The 17,907-nt window shown below is 41.4% G+C and overlaps 1 protein-coding gene across 1 annotated transcript in view; it reads left to right on the forward strand.

Moving 5' to 3' along the window:
* The window catches only part of LOC124553556, a 439,905-nt gene that overhangs the window by 359,961 nt on the left and 62,037 nt on the right, over positions 1–17,907 (forward strand). The window contains exons 45-47 of the mRNA XM_047127403.1: positions 7,154–7,219; positions 7,930–8,022; positions 11,466–11,503. Coding sequence (XP_046983359.1) covers positions 7,154–7,219; positions 7,930–8,022; positions 11,466–11,503 — 197 coding nt within the window. The remainder of the gene's footprint in view (positions 1–7,153; positions 7,220–7,929; positions 8,023–11,465; positions 11,504–17,907) is intronic.

The raw sequence follows: 17,907 nt of genomic DNA on the forward strand, positions 1-17,907 counted from the left end.
CGAGGTGAAAATTAAGTCCTTGTATTGCTTTCTGTATTTATTCTGGGGCGACGAGCTTTGTTCGCTAGCCCGTGTTGAATATGGGCGGGTGATACGCGCGCCTGATTGTTTAGTCGTCCGTTAGCGGGCGACGTTGGTTGAATGCGCGCGCCAGTGCACTGAATATACACCGACGTGCGGGTACCGTCGAGACTTCCGAACCTCAGTATGCGTGTGCTTTTTGTAGTTCCTTCCAGTACTTAGACTGGATACAACGAGGTACATTGGAATATGTGCCCCAAAGAACACACCACACTATGTGCGAGGCGGAGGACGATCCCGTCGATGCAGCTCCTGGTAAGAAGCGTACCATGTCAAACTTGTTTGGCATTGTCCTTTCCTACTGTGATGCCATGGGTCGTTTGACGATACAAGCTTCAATTTTCGCTGTCACTTGTTTAGGCTTTCTGACACTTGCAACGTAGCACTACTTTGCACAATTTTAATTTCTACACACACCACTTTAACCGCGAGTATTGCGATCGAAACTTCCTTTTCACTACACTTTTTTTTTCTTCGCATTAACCCCTTTTACCTATTGTACTGAGATTCATTCCCCTCAATACTTCTGGTCAATGTACATAATTTGTAAGTCACGGGACTTGGCATGAAATACAAAATATATCACATACAATGGAATAACATATAATACATACAATACATTGTTTACATTAACTGCAGGAAAAAACTATCGACTAAAATTGAAAAAATTTTTGACCACTCATAGTGGCTTCTTCGTCTTGGATTTTACTGACACACACGCTCGCCTTTTTCCATTAATCTGTTAGAAGGAACAAGTCCTTTGTTTTCGTTCTTGAACTCGAGTATAAGTTAAGGTTTACCTCCGTTACGTATTCTTCATACGTAACGACATGCATCAGCATGCTGAGAATACACCTGTAGCCGCTCCACTGAAGCTTGGGAAGGGAATTTTCTACCTTCTACTTAGGGTAGTGGCAACGACTACGTGTATGCTACGGTTTTTCGCGTATAAAATCTGAAAATGCACGAAATAATCATTTATATGCAGCATAACCCTAATATGTACAGTGTTTTGGGCGTAAGCACATTCTGGTGTGCTTGTAAATCATTAACCCTAATAAAACTTCCTACCTTAACATGGACATATAAACATAAAATTTTGAAGTTCAGGGTGTAACTACTATTACTATGTACAGAGTTTCATAATAGTGGCACGCCCTTGTTTGCGTGTATCATCTTCAATTAAAGTGCGCTTATAGGCGTCTTGTGTTATCATGGGAGAAAAAATACAGACATTTTAATGCATCGGTTGTCATGAAAATCTATGTACACGAACAATCAGACTTTCATAGCTTCAGTGCAGCATGAAATTCTTTATGACGTTTTGTTCATAATTCATTTTATAGACGATTCCTTTGCTTACAGGTCGTCGATCACACTACTTACCTGTTTCTCGTATAGCGGCGAGATCATTTTCATTCTTTGTGACTGTAAATTGTAATATGTGTGAAACATATAATTTTGACATGATTTTTTCCTTTCATGTTTCAAGTGGGTAAAGTAATTCATACCTTCCTTTTGCATACATGAGTGAAGCATCGCTAATATTGCACTTTGTGTCAGGTTTTTCACCTTTTCTCGTACACTCGTAGAGTCTTACAGTTTTAATTAAGTTGTTTCCTGACGTTAGGTATACCTGTTTATACGAGGTTGTCTTACAGTTTAATTTTCCATATACACTTCTACGTTGTGTAAGTTCCGTACATGTACAGGGCTTCTTTCGCCTTTCACACATTCATACATACGTTTATACACAAAAAAATATCTACCACTATAATATACACTTTGCTGGTGGGGCCCTTTTTCGGTACCCTGCACCATTCCTTCAATATTCCAAAATAATTCAGGGTGTGCTGAGCATCGTCCCTTATACTAATAATACTTACAACTAAATATTTCTTGTTACATACATAACTGCCTTACAGTCCATTAATGTGCAACATTCCCTATTTTTCTCCTTTACACTTTAGCTTTCGTACATGTACCCTCGTGTATAGCTTATATATTCTACAAAGCTGTTTGCTGAGTGCTTCAGGTGTTTCCTAACGTTAATGTGTTTCTCCCTCTATAAACCCTAGGTATTTGTTTTGAGAGCGATTCAGTTCATTACTCACGCTGCATAGATCTGTTTATTATTTTCCTATTTTAAAGCTTGCGTCACTCTTTTCCTTAGTCACAAAAATTCCCGCGTTTACCTTGTTGTTCATTCTGAAAATCGCTAGCTACTGTATAATGTAAATGTATGCGTTATCTCTTTGATTTCCTCTTTGCTGCTTTTTCCCTATATGTAATTGTGTGCTGTTCTCGTGTACATAGCCTTTCTTCCGGTTATATATCTGCATTATTTATCTATTTTTTTTTTTTTTTCTATTTTCTTTCTCCTTCCGTACAAGCTAAGATTTTACTCAGTATAATATAATATTACAATACCGTCCATGACCAGTATGTACTTGTATGTTCACTTTTATTACGTAATACCAGCTTATAATTAAATTTTCTAAGTTACTATTTACAAGACTTGTGTACCCTTTCCTTTCTTGTTTTTGAATGACTTTCGTCTCTGTGTCTCATAGTAAGAGTGGTCTCAAAACTTTTAAACTTTCCGCGCATGCGCGCTTACGTACCGCGACTGGACTGTAGGTGCGGGGAAAACTCTGCATTGTTGGTGAACATTATTCGTGATAGCCACCATCGTGTAATAGTCACGTGACACCTGGACTCGACCGCGCATGCGCCTTCGCGCTTTGTATACGCTCAGCTGATCGGACATGGAAGGGGGGAAGATTTCTCCCCGGCTCGCTGCCTACAGCGCGGCCAATGACCTCGTCTTGACATGCAGTTATCGCGTGCTCATGAGCTGAGCATTGGATTGCAACTTCGACGCGTGGTTTCTTGCTCGTCTCAAGCGAACAAACTCTGACCGTCGCGCTAATTTGTCTTTGTTCCCCTCTCTTAAATAACTGAGGTAGACTACAAAAGTACTGTATGGTTTATTTTTATAGTGTTAAGACTCACAGTAACACATGTTTCATTAGGTTTGGTTAAATATGCGCTTTTAAGCTGGCATATGCCCCCAGTTGTTCGCAAGTTTCTTAGGTTAATGACAGCAATTTTACTATGTGATCCAAGGTTGTACAATTTCAATTTTACTAAAATAACATATAACCTTTAATGAAAAAATTCCTTGATGTCCTTGTGGGGGTATAACCCTTTCACCTTGCCCGTTCGTGTGTTACCTAACAGATAACATCCTGGGTGAGGTTTGTCTATTATAATGAAAGGGCCATCATACAACAACTGCCACTTTTTGTTTAATGCCTTAATTTTAGAGGATTTTGGGTGGGTACGTAATAGTACTTCCTGTCCAATGTTAAATTCTGTAACGTTTCCTATCTTTTTGTTGTTATTACAGCCTGCACGAGGTCACTTACCTTGTCCGGTGCTTTCATCTCTTCTTCACATAGATCATCTTCTACGGTCGCATCCTGATCATATCTTAAAAATAATTGTCTAAGATGTAATGTGTGCTTGTTTGTGCCCCCTGTTGTCAAATCGGTCGGCCGGTGGGGGCTCATTACGACCGATTGTTGTTTACCGGGGGAGACAACGGCGTTGCTTCATTACTGTCCGTTACCTCTACGAAGTGTACTGAGTGGTTATTCTGTCGCCAATTAGTTTCCGGACCGCTGCGTGCAACATTTTCTTGCGACCGGCCGTCGCTATTCCTCCTTGGTCTATCATTCCTATTACTGTAACTATTGTAATTTTCATTTGTGTGCCGCCTTTCAGCACGCGGGCCTGACCAATCATTCACGTGATTTCTATCATTTCCATACCGGCGTGGACCGTAATCTGTACTATACCTTCGGTCTTCACGTCTCTGTGGCGCCGAATTCCTCCGATTTCCGTAATTCCAGGTTCCATTATTTGGCCTTGTCGCATACGGATGCCAACTGTGTGGGTTTTGTCCACTGCCATTAAAATGATATCCGTTACCGTTGTTTTGATTGGTTCCGGAATATTCATTCCGATTACCTGTGCTCGGCTCTTCTTCGTATATTAGATCAATTGAGTCAAGCACGGAAAGAAAGTATTCAAGGTCGTTCTCCGGTATGGTTACCAATTTTTCGCGTAAGTTCGCGGGTAGTTTGTTTTTCAGAATTTTGAGAACATCTACGTGCGGTATTGGATTGTTCCAATAGCGCGTCTTATTCAAGTACTTTTCGAAATACTTTCTCAACCCGCCGTTTTTGAGGTTGAACGGTTGTGGGTTGAATACTTCACGGCGCAGTCTTTCTTGGACCCCAGCAGACCAATATTTCTCCAAGAAAGCCCGTTCAAATTGTTCGTAGGTGACGCACTGTTCAGCCATGTCTGTGGCCCACAAAAGTGCGTCGCCTTGTGTGAAGCCTACTACATATCTAATCTTCTGTGCCTCAGTCCAGTTTCTTGGTAAGACAATTTTAAATGCTCTTACAAATACGACTGGATGAGTTTTTCTGGATTCTGTGGAGAAAACTGGAAACTGTCTATGTTTCAACAGGCTCTCATCGACTAGAATCGTCGAGATGCAAGGCGACACGCCCACTGCCTGTTGCAGCACCGCGTTTGGTGAATAGCCATTGTTTGCCTGTGCCGGTGCGTGCACATACGCCGGACAGGGCGCGTGATGTTCTGCGTTATTGACATCGTAATCTGGCACGGGCGAATAAGTGTCGTGCTGCTTGTTGCTTGACGTAGGCAAGTCATTTGAAACATTCAGTCTACCAGCAATTTCCTTACATATTCTGTCCTCGGCTACTTTGATTTCATTACCTAATTTTTCAAAAAGTTTTGTTTCCCGGTCAGTTATTGATTCATTTACACTACCGTTTTCTAAAGTTTCATTTATTTTGATAATGTCCGCGTTGATACGTCGAGTCTCCTGTTTCAGAAAACCGACTTCTTCGTTAACTTTATTAACTTGGTCAGGTATTTCTTCACATGCGGACTGTACTCTTGTTAAATTTAATTGAATAGCCTGTACGTTTTCATGTATTTCTTTTTGTACGGTTTGTGTTTGATTGTGTGTTTCTACTATTTCTGACAGTTCCTGTTCCTGTTTGGTTGTAAGATCTGACAATTTCTTTTCTAAGTCATTTGCCAATACATTGTATACACTATTGACGGTTTTGATGACTTTGTCTTCGATCTTTTGATCGATTTCATTGGTGAGTTTATTTAAGCGTTGATCGAAATGTCTGTGTATGTTTTCAAATTGCGTGTTTACACTTGAAAACTGCTGTTGGAACCCAATTTCCATGTTTGACAATTTTGTGTTTGTCGTTATTTCTAGATTCGCCAGTTTCTCGCTCACATTTGACATCAGACTATATAATGCCTCAAGCGTAACTGACGAAGCTTGTGTGTTTGTATTTATGCCATTATTTGTTGCCATTGTTTCTCTGCCACGGTCTGATTGAATCGAAACCGGGCTAGGTTCACTGACTTCACGCGAAATATTTTCATCTGATCTGGTAATCGATGCTTCATCGACTGTGCACAAGGTTTCATTTGCAAGTGGTTCGTTATTGTTAATCCCTGTGGAGTGCAATTGAATTGTATTTACTTCTACATTATGTTGTGCTGAAAAACTAATTGCGTCATCATTTACGTCACTATTGTCAGAATCGGTGACGTGTCCATGAACATTTGTCAAATTAAAGTTCTTCGATTCCATTGTGAAGATATTATTTTTATCTGTACTTTACTGTTAATCTAAATCTTTAAATTCTCTCGCAGTTGAATTAATAAAAATATCTCGCGATTGTTATTTGTTGCGCGTCGGAAATGTACAAGCTGGCGCACTACGTCTTCTAATTCTGCGATTGTTGAACATAAAAAAGTAATTATCAAAGTGTAATTGTGTGTTGCCACAAACACTACCAGGATTTTAATATGGACAGGAAAAGGTTCTGCTTTAAGTGGAGCTAAGCCAAGGTGCAGCCACTGCATGCGTTTGCGCTTTCCTACCTTAATTCCGACTGAGCTGCGTCACTCACGATTACGTTAGTTTTGTAAATCCTTGTCCTTGTTCCTTCTGGTTATTGTGCCATCCGTTTATACAGTTAATATTGTTTCACTTTATTCGTCATTTTCCATGTGCGTCATGTAACAGAGAAACAGTAATTAGTACAAGTACATTTGTAGCACAACAATGAAGTACTTACTCTTTGTTCCACCAGCACTGTCCCTGTCAGCGGTCGCCAGTGTGGCGAAATAAATAAAAAACATTTTATATTTTAAATTCCACGTCATTGTTGATTTAATCAGAGTTCTCACCTTAGACGTAGAATTAGTCCTTCTGCCACAATATTAATTCATTAGTCGCCATCGATGTTCTTCTCTTTGTTGACCGTGTGTACCATCATGAGTCGGCATCGGTTCACTTCACGAAGACGGTGGAAACCAAGGAATACTATGCTACGTCGCTATAAATAATTTTCGTAACACTTCGATACTTTTCACTATTTTTTTTTTATTCACAACACAATAAGACTTGCTGTGCTCGTCGCACAAACCATAATTACCAACCACATGGCTGCCTTTCCGCACAGTCCAAAATCACGTCCATCCTCCACAAGGCAACAATCGAAAGTGTCCCTTAGCTCCTTGGAGTATCAAACAAAAGAGAATCCAATGTGAACTTTACAAAGATTATAATATACATGCCTCTCAATTTATCTTTGGCGCAGCTTTTAAGATATCGTATGTCTCTGCATAGGAATGTGTCATTACACCTTGCCTTGTAAGGCGGTGCGGGTCTCCCGCATCGTTCCCCTACGCTCTGTAAAGATGCATGGGACTTCATTTCCATTTTCCATATATCACAGTCAACATTTCCTCTCAATAGTCTAAATTTCTCCAGAACCGTTGGTGCATTCGTCAAAGCTCAGTCACAGGAACCGAATTGTTTACTGTTTATTTTTTGTTATGTAGCAGTCTCCATGTAATGAATGTAGTTTCTGCATATATATTACCTACAGAAGCACAGTGATGAAAATTAGTTTTGTTTTATTCTTTTGTTGGCTAGGTACAGACCGATGCATTTGCTGATGATCCACTTACCATTTGTGACACACGGAGCATTAAGAGAGAGGTATGTAGCTACTACATGTCAAGTTCTGTCAGACCTTTGCTTGTCTCATTAATATTGCTGTATGTATGTAGTTGCAAGCCACCTACATGGATGACAGTGAATGGATACACGTGCAGTACTCTCTACATACAGGTTTTATTTCCTCTTGTGTAATAAATAGACAGTGAAGTTGTGGAAATTACCTGATCATCGATGCTGCAGTAATGAATATTATGGGATGCCAGTACGTAACAGAAATGCTGAAAGACAGTGCCTCACATTGATGGGTGTGTGGCACTTAAAAACGGGTAACATCGACACAGCCATTTTCAGCTTTCACGCTGTGTGGTTACACAACTCGGGCGCACGACACTTAAATACGGCAATCTGTGGCCACAATGACAGTCACCGCTTACTACACAGTAATGGTGCCAGTTCTACGACTCGAGTCTCGTGTTCTGCGTGAATTTAAACATCAGTCTAATTGTAGACATCGTACAGAAAAGAATATTTACAGGTAAGTTAAGGTGTTGTAAACTGTGTATTTATGATGATTCCCCTTCCAGCTGCTGTGAAATGAAAATGCAGAATTTTCCCATTTAAAGAAGTTTTAATAATGCAGGGATCAGGCTTTGCATTTTTCTCACCTTTTCGTTAAAATGAAAGCCCATTAATATATGGGAACACTTGCTGATAGCTTCGGTTAGCACTAATTATTGTCCTGCTTCCAGGTTTTCGAGGATCCATTAGAAGTTACAGGATTTGGTGGCTGTATCAAAGAGGATCCAGACTTACGTTTCGGAGAGGATGCAACTGACAATCGAGTAAGTTTCCACATACATGTATCAGAATTCCAGTATAATCGTAGTTGCGAGATGTTAACTGTTCGCACAGTATTTGACGAGGTACACGTGCCTCCTGGGTAGTTTACGTGGCTAGCACGCCAGGTAATCCAGACGGTCTCAGCTCGATACGGGTGTGGCAAACTCCACGTACCGAAGCTGTCGACTGACGAGTGTTACTAGTCCTTCAGAACTGTAAGCTTAGAGTGTGCTTTAGTAACAAATATACAGAGCTGTGGAATGTTGTGTTTCCCAGGACTAGGGATATTTTTCCTGAATTTTTTAAATTGTTCAGATTTGTACATGCAACCTTTACATTGTGGTGGGCTGGATGGCTATTGAGACAAAGCAACCCCTGTGGCACCTGTAACACCCCAACCGTATGAGACTTGCTCAGTTAAGCAGGCCAGAGCATGAGTTGATTTGCATTTTCTTACAAGGGAACCTCCCCATCGCAACCCCCTCAGATTTAGTTATAAGTTGGCACAGTGGATAGGCCTTGAAAAACTGAACACAGATCAATCGAGGAAACAGGAAGAAGTTGTGTGGAACTATGAAAAAATAAGCAAAATATACAAACTGAGTAGTCCATGTGCAAGATAGGCAACATCAAGGGCACAATGAGTTCAGGAGCGCCGTGGTCCCGTGGTTAGCTTGAGCAGATGCGGAACAAGAGGTCCTCGGTTCAAGTCTTCCCTCGAGTGAAAAGTTTAATTTTTTATTTTCAGACAATTATCAAAGTTCAGAACTCACACATAATTTCGCTCTCCAAAATTCCAGGACATGTTCAGATTTCCTTGGACATATGCAGGATTTGACGGTCTACACACGGAAAAATTTGAAAACATTAAAAACCTATGTTTTGACAGAGCACAGGGAAAACGGTACGACTGTGAAACTGTTGCATTCATTTGTTGCAGTTTATGTGACAAACTCTTATGTTTTCATCACTTTTTTGGGAGTGATTATCACATCCACAAGAAAACCTAAATGGGGCAAGGTAGAAGAATCTTTTTACCCGTTCGCCAAGTGCACAAGATAGGTGGGTCGACATCATATTCCTGTCATGTGCCGCACATGCCGTCACCAGTGTCGTATAGAATATATCAGACGTATTTTCCTGTGGAGGAATTGGTTCACCTATGACCTTGCGATCAAATGTTTTCGGTTCCCATTGGAGAGGCACATCCTTTCGTCTACTAATCGAACGGGTTTCCGGTGCGTTCGCAAAACACAGACTCTAAACTTATTACAGTGAACAGAGACGTCAATGAACAAACGGACAGATCATAACTTTGCGAAAATAAAGAAAGTAAACTTCTCACTTGAAGGAAGACTTGAACCGAGGACCTCTCGTTCCGCAGCTGCTCACGCTAACCACGGTGCTCCTGAACTCATTGTGCCCTTGATGTTGCCTATCTTGCACATGGACTACTCAGTTTGTATATTTTGCTTATTTTTCATAGTTCCACACAACTTCTTCCTGTTTTCTCGATTGATCTGTGTTCAGTTTTTCTAGGCCTATCCACTGTGCCAACTATAACTAAATCAGAGGGGGCTTTGACGGGGAGGTTCCCTTGTTAGTAGGTCATTAGTACAAGATGATTTTCTCAGTCAATAAATCCTTAAGATTCCTGATTGGGTTGGTCTGTTGTTTGAGAGCATCCAGTCTGACTGACCTATAACATTCTTCTCCAGTTCTGTCACGGGCTTACCCTATCCCATCAGAGGCAGGGTCACCACGTCATATACCAGCTGTGCTACCATTTGCACCGTCTACTCTAACAAGTGGCCACTGCCAGGCTGTGTCCGAGAGCAGAGCTGACCACCCGGTGGCAGAGCACGGTGCCGATCAGAATGTGCTCGCGATCCGTGCCGCGGTGTCCTTGGCCCGAGCGCAGGCTTTTCTGAACCGTGTAGGTGGGAGTTAACATTGCGACCCGTCTTCCGGTCCCGTGATTCTCTCGGCAACGACTCTGCTGACCACCTGCATCCACGTTCTCTTTTCAACAGTTCCCCCACCTCTGTTCTGTGGCTCTCTCAATCCATTCCCCAATGTCGTCTCATCGTGCACTGCACGAACCCTCGGACTCCGGTACACGTGTGTCGCATTCCTATCCCGTGCACCGGACTCACATTGGGGAGGACGACTGTTCGATCCCGCGTCCGACCGTCCTGATTTAGGTTTTCTGTAATTTTTCTAAATTGCTCCGGGCAAATGCCGGGTTCCTTTGAAAGGGCACGGCCGACTTCGTTCCCCGTCCTTTCCTAATCCGACAAGACCGGTGACCTCGCTGTTTGGTCTCTTCCTCCGAACGACCCGACCCGGCCTATCCCGTGTATGTGCTGCCTCTCCCTCTGAGCCATCGGACCCCCTTCCCCAATCCTTCCTCCCTCTTCCTGCCCCTGTTTTCTCTTCTCTGACACCACCTGACACAACCCCAACCAGAGTACCTGCCAAACTGCAGTCATAGCGCTATGTTCTCGGCCGACGTAACTGCGCAGTGTTGCCGTGTGTGTGTGTGTGTGTGTGTGTGTGTGTGTGTGTGTGTGTGTGTTTTTCCATAACTCCTCATACCTGACTTACAACAGAAATGGCTGAAATCTATCTGATATTTTTATGTACGTTTGTTGCATTTCAGGCATATTTGCTACACTTGTTGATTTCATTTAATAATTTCTGTTACCTATCAATAGTAATGGTATATGTTAACTACAATTTAATGATTGAAAGTTGCAGGAACAATATGTGATTAAGATGTGCCCTCGTGGGCTTCATGAAGTGTATACACCTGCTTAAAACTATTTCACTGAATTTTTTTCAAGTCTTCACAGTGACATATTTCTGTAACCTCACACATTGAGCCACTGAAACACTTTTTGACCACCTGTGGCCCACAGCTCTCATTTATGTAATAACAAATGTTGCTTATATGGGGGGAGTGCATCTTCTCATTTTTCTTGCTCTGTGTCAAAGTTGTTCCACGTATTTTCTTGTCAGTGTGTAGGGTGATATCGATTGCTGAAAAATGTTGCAAAATGAATCTAAAACACCAAATGAAGTTACAACGAAATGAAATATGTTTTGTCGAATATGAAGTTATTAGCAGCTGACAAATAATAATTAGTGCTTTTGTTAGTAGTAGTAGTAGTAGTAGTAGTAGTAGTAGTGATAGATAAAAAAATTGAGAAAAAAAAGGAATTAGTTAAGCAGTTAACCTAAAGTGCAGATGATGTATTATGCTGTCAGTAGTTTACATAATTTTCACAGTTTATAATGTACATGCTTTACTGCTTTTGATATATGTTACCATTAAACAATCTTGAGGAACAATCAGTTATCTGCAGCTGTTAGTATAGTTTCCTGTATCTACTGTAAAGTCTTACTGAATTAGTTTACCTGAAACCCCATCCAATTGTTGCAGGAGACAGCCACAAGAGGACACGCTTCAGATATTACACGGTAAAGACTTGATTATTTTACTGACACATTAGTTTTACCTGGCAGTGTTGGGCCTTCTTGGTTTGTTCCACATCAGTCCTCACTGTACATTAGAAATTCTCACAGATGGTGGTGTCGCAGACAGGTAAATGGTGGCGTGCTCTGGCAAGAATGTGGCCAATTTCTACCATGTCCGTCCCTACTCCAAACTTGTGCTTTTCTCTACTGCCATTGTTGCTGACAGGCCATAGAACGCTATCCTTCCCTCCTTTTGATATTTAATTTACAAGTAGGTTTACAGTGTGCATAAAAAGTAAATATCCAGTAATGTTTAAGAATTAATATAACTAAAACTTCTTGCTTGGCGAACATATCCTTGCTGTCTCTATTTCTCGTGACCCACTGCTTTCCTCTCTATTTTGCAGTGTTTGCTTCTAGTCAACCTGTGTGTAATTCACTTTCCTTGTTTTATTTTCATCACTGTCTTATCCCAATCTTCTGAGGAACTTTTACATAGTCACTGTTTGCAGTAGTTCAACACTCTGCATTAAACATATTCCTGTTTTAGATTAGTTATGGTAAATTCTGTTTCTGAATGTACGTGTTACTAGTATTTAACCATCCACGTACCATCATATTTCTCAGATGTTAAATAACTGTTTGTGCAGACACCATACCCTCATAAAATCGAGTTCATCAATTTGTTCGTCAAGATTATAGTTACAGTAAAATAATTTTTGTACATCTGAAGTCAAAGTAGAGAGGCTATCAAATGTAGACTGGCAATGGCAAGGAAAGCGTTTCTGAAGAAGAGAAATTTGTTAACATCGAGTATAGATTTAAGGAAGTCGTTTCTGAAAGTATTTCTATGGAGTGTAGCCATGTATGGAAGTGAAACATGGACGGTAAATAGTTTGGAAAAGAAGAGAATAGAAGCTTTCAAAATGTGGTGCTGCAGAAGAATGCTGGAGATTAGATGGGTAGATCACATAACTAATGAGGAGGTATTGAACAGAATTGGGGAGAAGAGGAGTTTGTGGCACAACTTGACTAGAAGAAGGGATCGGTTGGTAGGACATGTTCTGAGGCATCAAGGGATCACCAATTTAGTATTGGAGGGCAGCGTGGAGGGTAAAAATCTTAGAGGGAGACAAAGAGATGAATACACTAAGCAGATTCAGAAGGCTGTAGGTTGCAGTAGGTACTGGGAGATGAAGAAGCTTGCACAGGATAGAGTAGCATGGAGAGCTGCATCAAACCAGTCTCAGGACTGAAGACTACAACGACAACAACACCTGATTATGGTATAATAACGAGATTGCTGCATTTATTCACTAAGAGTGTGATGTGCGACATACACAGGCATTATCCTGAAGACGATGTGTGAGGGACTGCAAAATTATACTCGCCACTTCCACAGTCGAGCAAGGGAAGAAGAGTTCGTGGCAACTGTTACTGACAGATGTGAACTGTTCCACTACAGGTACAGCCATATTTGAGACAATAAGGAGGGTTTCCGGGAGAGAAGGGAGGCGCCTCGCGGCCGCCGCGGGAGTCTCCGAACCGACTCTCGAGACATTGCTCGAGCTGTGGTCGCCTACTTTCCACAGTTACTTCCACTGGCTCTGCCACTACCAGTCAGGATTCGGCTTTTCTAAGCTACAGAGTGGCTGCTGAGAGGTGGTGCAGGACTTTAGTTTCAACACTGATGGAGAGCACAACTGTGGGGAGCTGGATTCTGCGTCTCCTGCAGCTGGTCACAATAGGACCCGTTGTAGTAGTTACAGCACCTCCCAGGGCGGAGCAAAGAAATCCTCCTCACCCTTTCTAACCTCATTTGTGCTTCGGGCCAGTTTTCGAATTCTGGTGATAGGCGACTTTAATATCACTTTTAAAATCCAGGAAGGATCCACATATTAGAGTAGTTATTGTAATCTTGTCCTCACTAACTGTGTGGGAAAGACCTCGGAGCAGACGGTCGACTGCTGTTTTTTTGTCTGCGTCTTAGACTCTAGGCATCTCCTTAGCCACTTTCAATGTGAGTTCACGAGGTATTGCTCCGGCTTTGATGTCCTGACCCTCCTGGAAGTGGCTATACACAACCTGCACCAGCATCGTGGTGTATTTTTGGAATCGAGAAGGTCTACAATACTACTTGTAGGCCTGTTATTCTTGGACAGCTCCGTGAATGGGATTTTTGAGGATGTCTTCCCATCCTTGTATCATCCTCCTTCCGACTGTACTGTTTTAGATATCAAGTTGATGATGTCCTGCCTGATTGCTTTGAGCTGGAGAACAGTGAGTGTCTTTCCAGGTAGTGGTTTAAGCACGACTATTTTTGCCGTAGCCATTAATGCTAGCACATCAGTAGTTAAGTGTCCTGTCCAGTGTTGTTTGTTTCTTGGTCTACATCTACATGGTTACTCTGCAATTTAACCTAAGTGCCTGGCAGAGGATTCATCAAACCATTTTCATACTACTTCTCAACCATTCCACTCTAGAATGGCGCGTTGGAAAAAGGAACAACCTAAATCTTTCCGTTCGAACTCTGATTTCTCTTATTTTATTATGATGATCATTTCTCCCTACGTAGGTAGGTGTCGACAAAATAAAGTTGCTGATTGAAATTTTGTAAATAGATCTCGCTGCAAAGAAAACCGCCTTTGTTTCAGTGACTGCCACCCCAACTCGCGTACTATATCAGTGACACTCTCACCCCTATTGTGCAATAACACGAAATAAGCTGCCCATCTTTGTACTTTTTCAATGTGGTCCCATACTGTGCAGCAGTAGTCCAGCAGAGGACGGGCAAGTATAATGTAGGCTGTCTCTTTACTGGGTTTGTCGCATCTTCTCAGTGTTCTGCCGACAAAGTGCAGTCTTTGTTTCGCCTTCCTCACAATATTATCTATGTGGTCTTTCCAATTTAAGTTGCTCATAATTGTAATTCCTAGGTATTTGTCAAATTGACAGCCCATGGATTTGTGCGATTTATTGCATACCCAAAATTTATCAGATTTCTTTTAGTACCCATGTGGGTGACCTATTACTTTTCTTTGTTTAGTGCCATTTGCCACTTTTTGCACCACACACAAATTCTCTCTAGATCATTTTGTAATTGGAATTGATCATCTGATGATTTTACTAGAGGGTAAGTTACAGCATCATCTGCAAACAATCTAAGGGGGCAGCTCAGATTATCACCTACATCATTTATGTAAATCAGGAACAGCAGAGGGGCTATGACACTACCTTGCGCAACACCAGATCTGTTCTACTTGATGATTTACCATCTGTCACTACGAATTGTGACCTCTCTGAGAGGAAATCGTGAATCCAGTCACACAACTGAGACGATACTCCAATATGCATGCAATTTGATTAATAGTTGCTTGTGAGGAATGGTATCAAAAGCCTTCTGCGAATCTACGAATAATCAGTCGATCTGAGATCGCTTGTCGACAGCACTCATTACTTCATTTGTTTCACAAGAACGATATTTTCTGAATCCGTGTTGGTTATGTATCAATAAGTCATTTTCTTCAAGGTGTTTTGTAATGTTAAGAGTACAGTATATGCTCCAAAATCCTACTGCAAATTGAGGTCAGTGATATGGGTCTGTAATTCAATGGGCGACTCCTATTTCCTTTCTTGAATATTGGTGTGACCTGTGCTACTTTCCACTCTTTAGGAACAGACCTTTCATCAAGTGAGTGGTTGTATATGATTTCTAAGAAAGGCACTATTGTGTCTGCATACTCTGAAAGGAACCTGATTGGTATACCATCTGCACCAGAAGACTTGCCTTTTTTAAGTGATTTGACTTTTTTCGCAGCACCTAAGATATCTACTTTTATGTCATTCATGCTAACAGCTGTTCTGGTTTCGAATTCTGGAATATTTACTTCATCTTCTTTTGTGAAGGAATTACAGAAAATTGTATTTAGTAACTCTGCTTTAGTGACACCATCATCAGTAACATTTCCATTGCTATTGCGTAGTGACGGTATTGGCTGTTTTTTTGCACTGGTATACTTTACATATGACAATAATCCCTTTCGGTCTTCTACCATATTTTGAGACAGTGTTTCATTGTGGAAACTATTAAAAGCATCTCGCATTGACGGCCACACTAAATTTTGAGCTGCTTCTTTGTTTTGTTTTTCTCCTCAAACCATGCAGCAACAACTTGTCAGTTGCAACTGACTCTTTAGTGGTTGGATAAATTGGTGGAAAACAAGGGTTTTAAATAAATAATGGTTTTAAATAATCAATCAAGAAGTCTGTGTGTGTTCTTTTTAACTACATCTGCATACATATTTCACAGACCACTGGACAGTGCATAGTGGAGGGTACATTGTACCACTGCTAGTCATTTCCGTTCCTGTTCCACTTCCACTCGCAAATACGGGGAGGGGGGGGGGGGGGTATAACTGCCAAAATGCCTATGTACAAGCCCTTATTTCTCACATCTTATCTTCGAGGTCTTTATTTTTAAGTACATTGGTCACAGTAGAACTGTTCTGCATCTGCCTCGAATGCCGGTTATCTGAAGTTCCAAAACAGTGCCTTGCGAAAAGAGCATTGTCTTCCCTCCAGTTCACGAAGCATCTCCATGATAGTTGCATGTTGTTTGAATCTACTGGTAACAAATATATCAGCCCACCTCTGAATTTCTTCAGTGTCCTCCTTTAATCCAACTTTCTGGGGATCCCAACCTCTTGAACAGCACTTGAGAATGTGTCCCAGTAGCATTCTATACTCCATCTCCTTTATCGATGAGCTACACTTTCCCAAAATTCTCCCAATAAAACTAAGTTGAGCATTCACCTTCCCGACTACCAGCTTGACACGATCGTTTCGTTTCGTATCGCTTTTGCAGCGTTAGACCTAGCTATTTAATCGGTGTTATTGAGTCGAGCTGTACTCTACTAATGCTGTATTTGAACTTAACAGGATTGGTTTTCCAACATGTCCACATTAACTTACATTTTTCTACATGTAGAGCTAGCTGCCATTCATCACACCAACTAGAAATTTGGTCTAGGTCATCTTGTATACTCACGCAGCTACAACTCCATCCTGAAACCACAGCATCATCAGCAAACAGCCGTAAATTACTTCACACCCTGTCAGTCAGATGATTTATGTTTATAGAGAATGAAAGCAATTCTGTTGGTGGGCCACTTCTAATGATATCCTTGACTCTGATGAACACTCGCTGTTACTTAAAAATTCTTCTGGACACTCACGTATCTGGGAAGCTAAACCATTTGCTCAGACCTTCATCAATAATCTGCTGTGGGCCACTGTGCCAAACACTTTCTGGATGAAACTTCCTGGCAGATTAAAACTGTGTGCCAGACCGAGACTCGAACTCGGGACCTTTGCCTTTCGCGGGCAAGTGCTCTACCGACTGAGCTACCCAAGCACGACTCACGCCCTGTCCTCACAGCTTTACTTCTACCAGTACCTCGTCTCCTGCAAGGTTCGCAGGAGAGCTTCTGTAAAGTTTGGAAGGTAGGAGACGAGGTACTGGCAGAAGTAAAGCTGTGAGGACGGGGCGTGAGTCGTGCTTGGGTAGCTCAGTTGGTAGAGCACTTGTCCGCGAAACACAAAGGTCCCGAGTTCGAGTCTCGGTCTGTCACACAGTTTTAATCTGCCAGGAAGTTTCATGTCGGCGCATTCTCCGCTGTAGAGTGAAAATTTCATTCTACTTTCTGGATATCTAGAAATGTGAAATCTGCCTGTTCCCTCGATCCGTGATTTGTAGGATTTCATGTGAGATAAGTGCAAGCTGAGATTTGTGCGAGCGATGCTTTCTAAATCGGTGCTGATTTGTGGTCAGAAGCTTTTCTGTGTCAAAGAAATTTGTTATATTGAAACTCAGGACATGTTCAAGAATTCTACAGCACACAGATGTTAAGGACACTGGTCTGTAATTAAATAGGTCAGTTCTTTTATCTTTCTTACATACAGAAGTCATCTGCACTTATTTTTCAGTCACTCGGTACTTTTTGCTGTGGTAGAGATACGCAATAAATGCGAGATAAATTAGGGGCCAATGCCAGAGTGTACTCTCTGTAAAATTGAATTGGAATTCCATCTGGACCTGGTGTCTTATTGTTTTCAACTCTTTCTGTTGCTTTTATATGCCACGGATGCATATTTCTATATCTTCCATGCAGTAGCCTGTGCGACAGTCAAATAACGGTATGTTTGTACGCTCCTCCTGCGTGATTTCTTAAACTTGAAATTCACAACTTCAGCTTTTAATTTCGTATTTCATATTTCCACCCCAGAATGGTCAACGACTGAATAGACAGAAGCCTTGGACCCACTTAGTGATTTTACTTATGACCAGAAATGTATCCAGGTTTTGGAGGCTCTTTGGCTAAGGTATGATGTTGGTAGTTTTCTACTAA

This window comes from Schistocerca americana, chromosome 11 (assembly GCF_021461395.2).
Source record: "Schistocerca americana isolate TAMUIC-IGC-003095 chromosome 11, iqSchAmer2.1, whole genome shotgun sequence".
Taxonomy (NCBI): Eukaryota; Metazoa; Arthropoda; class Insecta; order Orthoptera; family Acrididae; genus Schistocerca; species Schistocerca americana.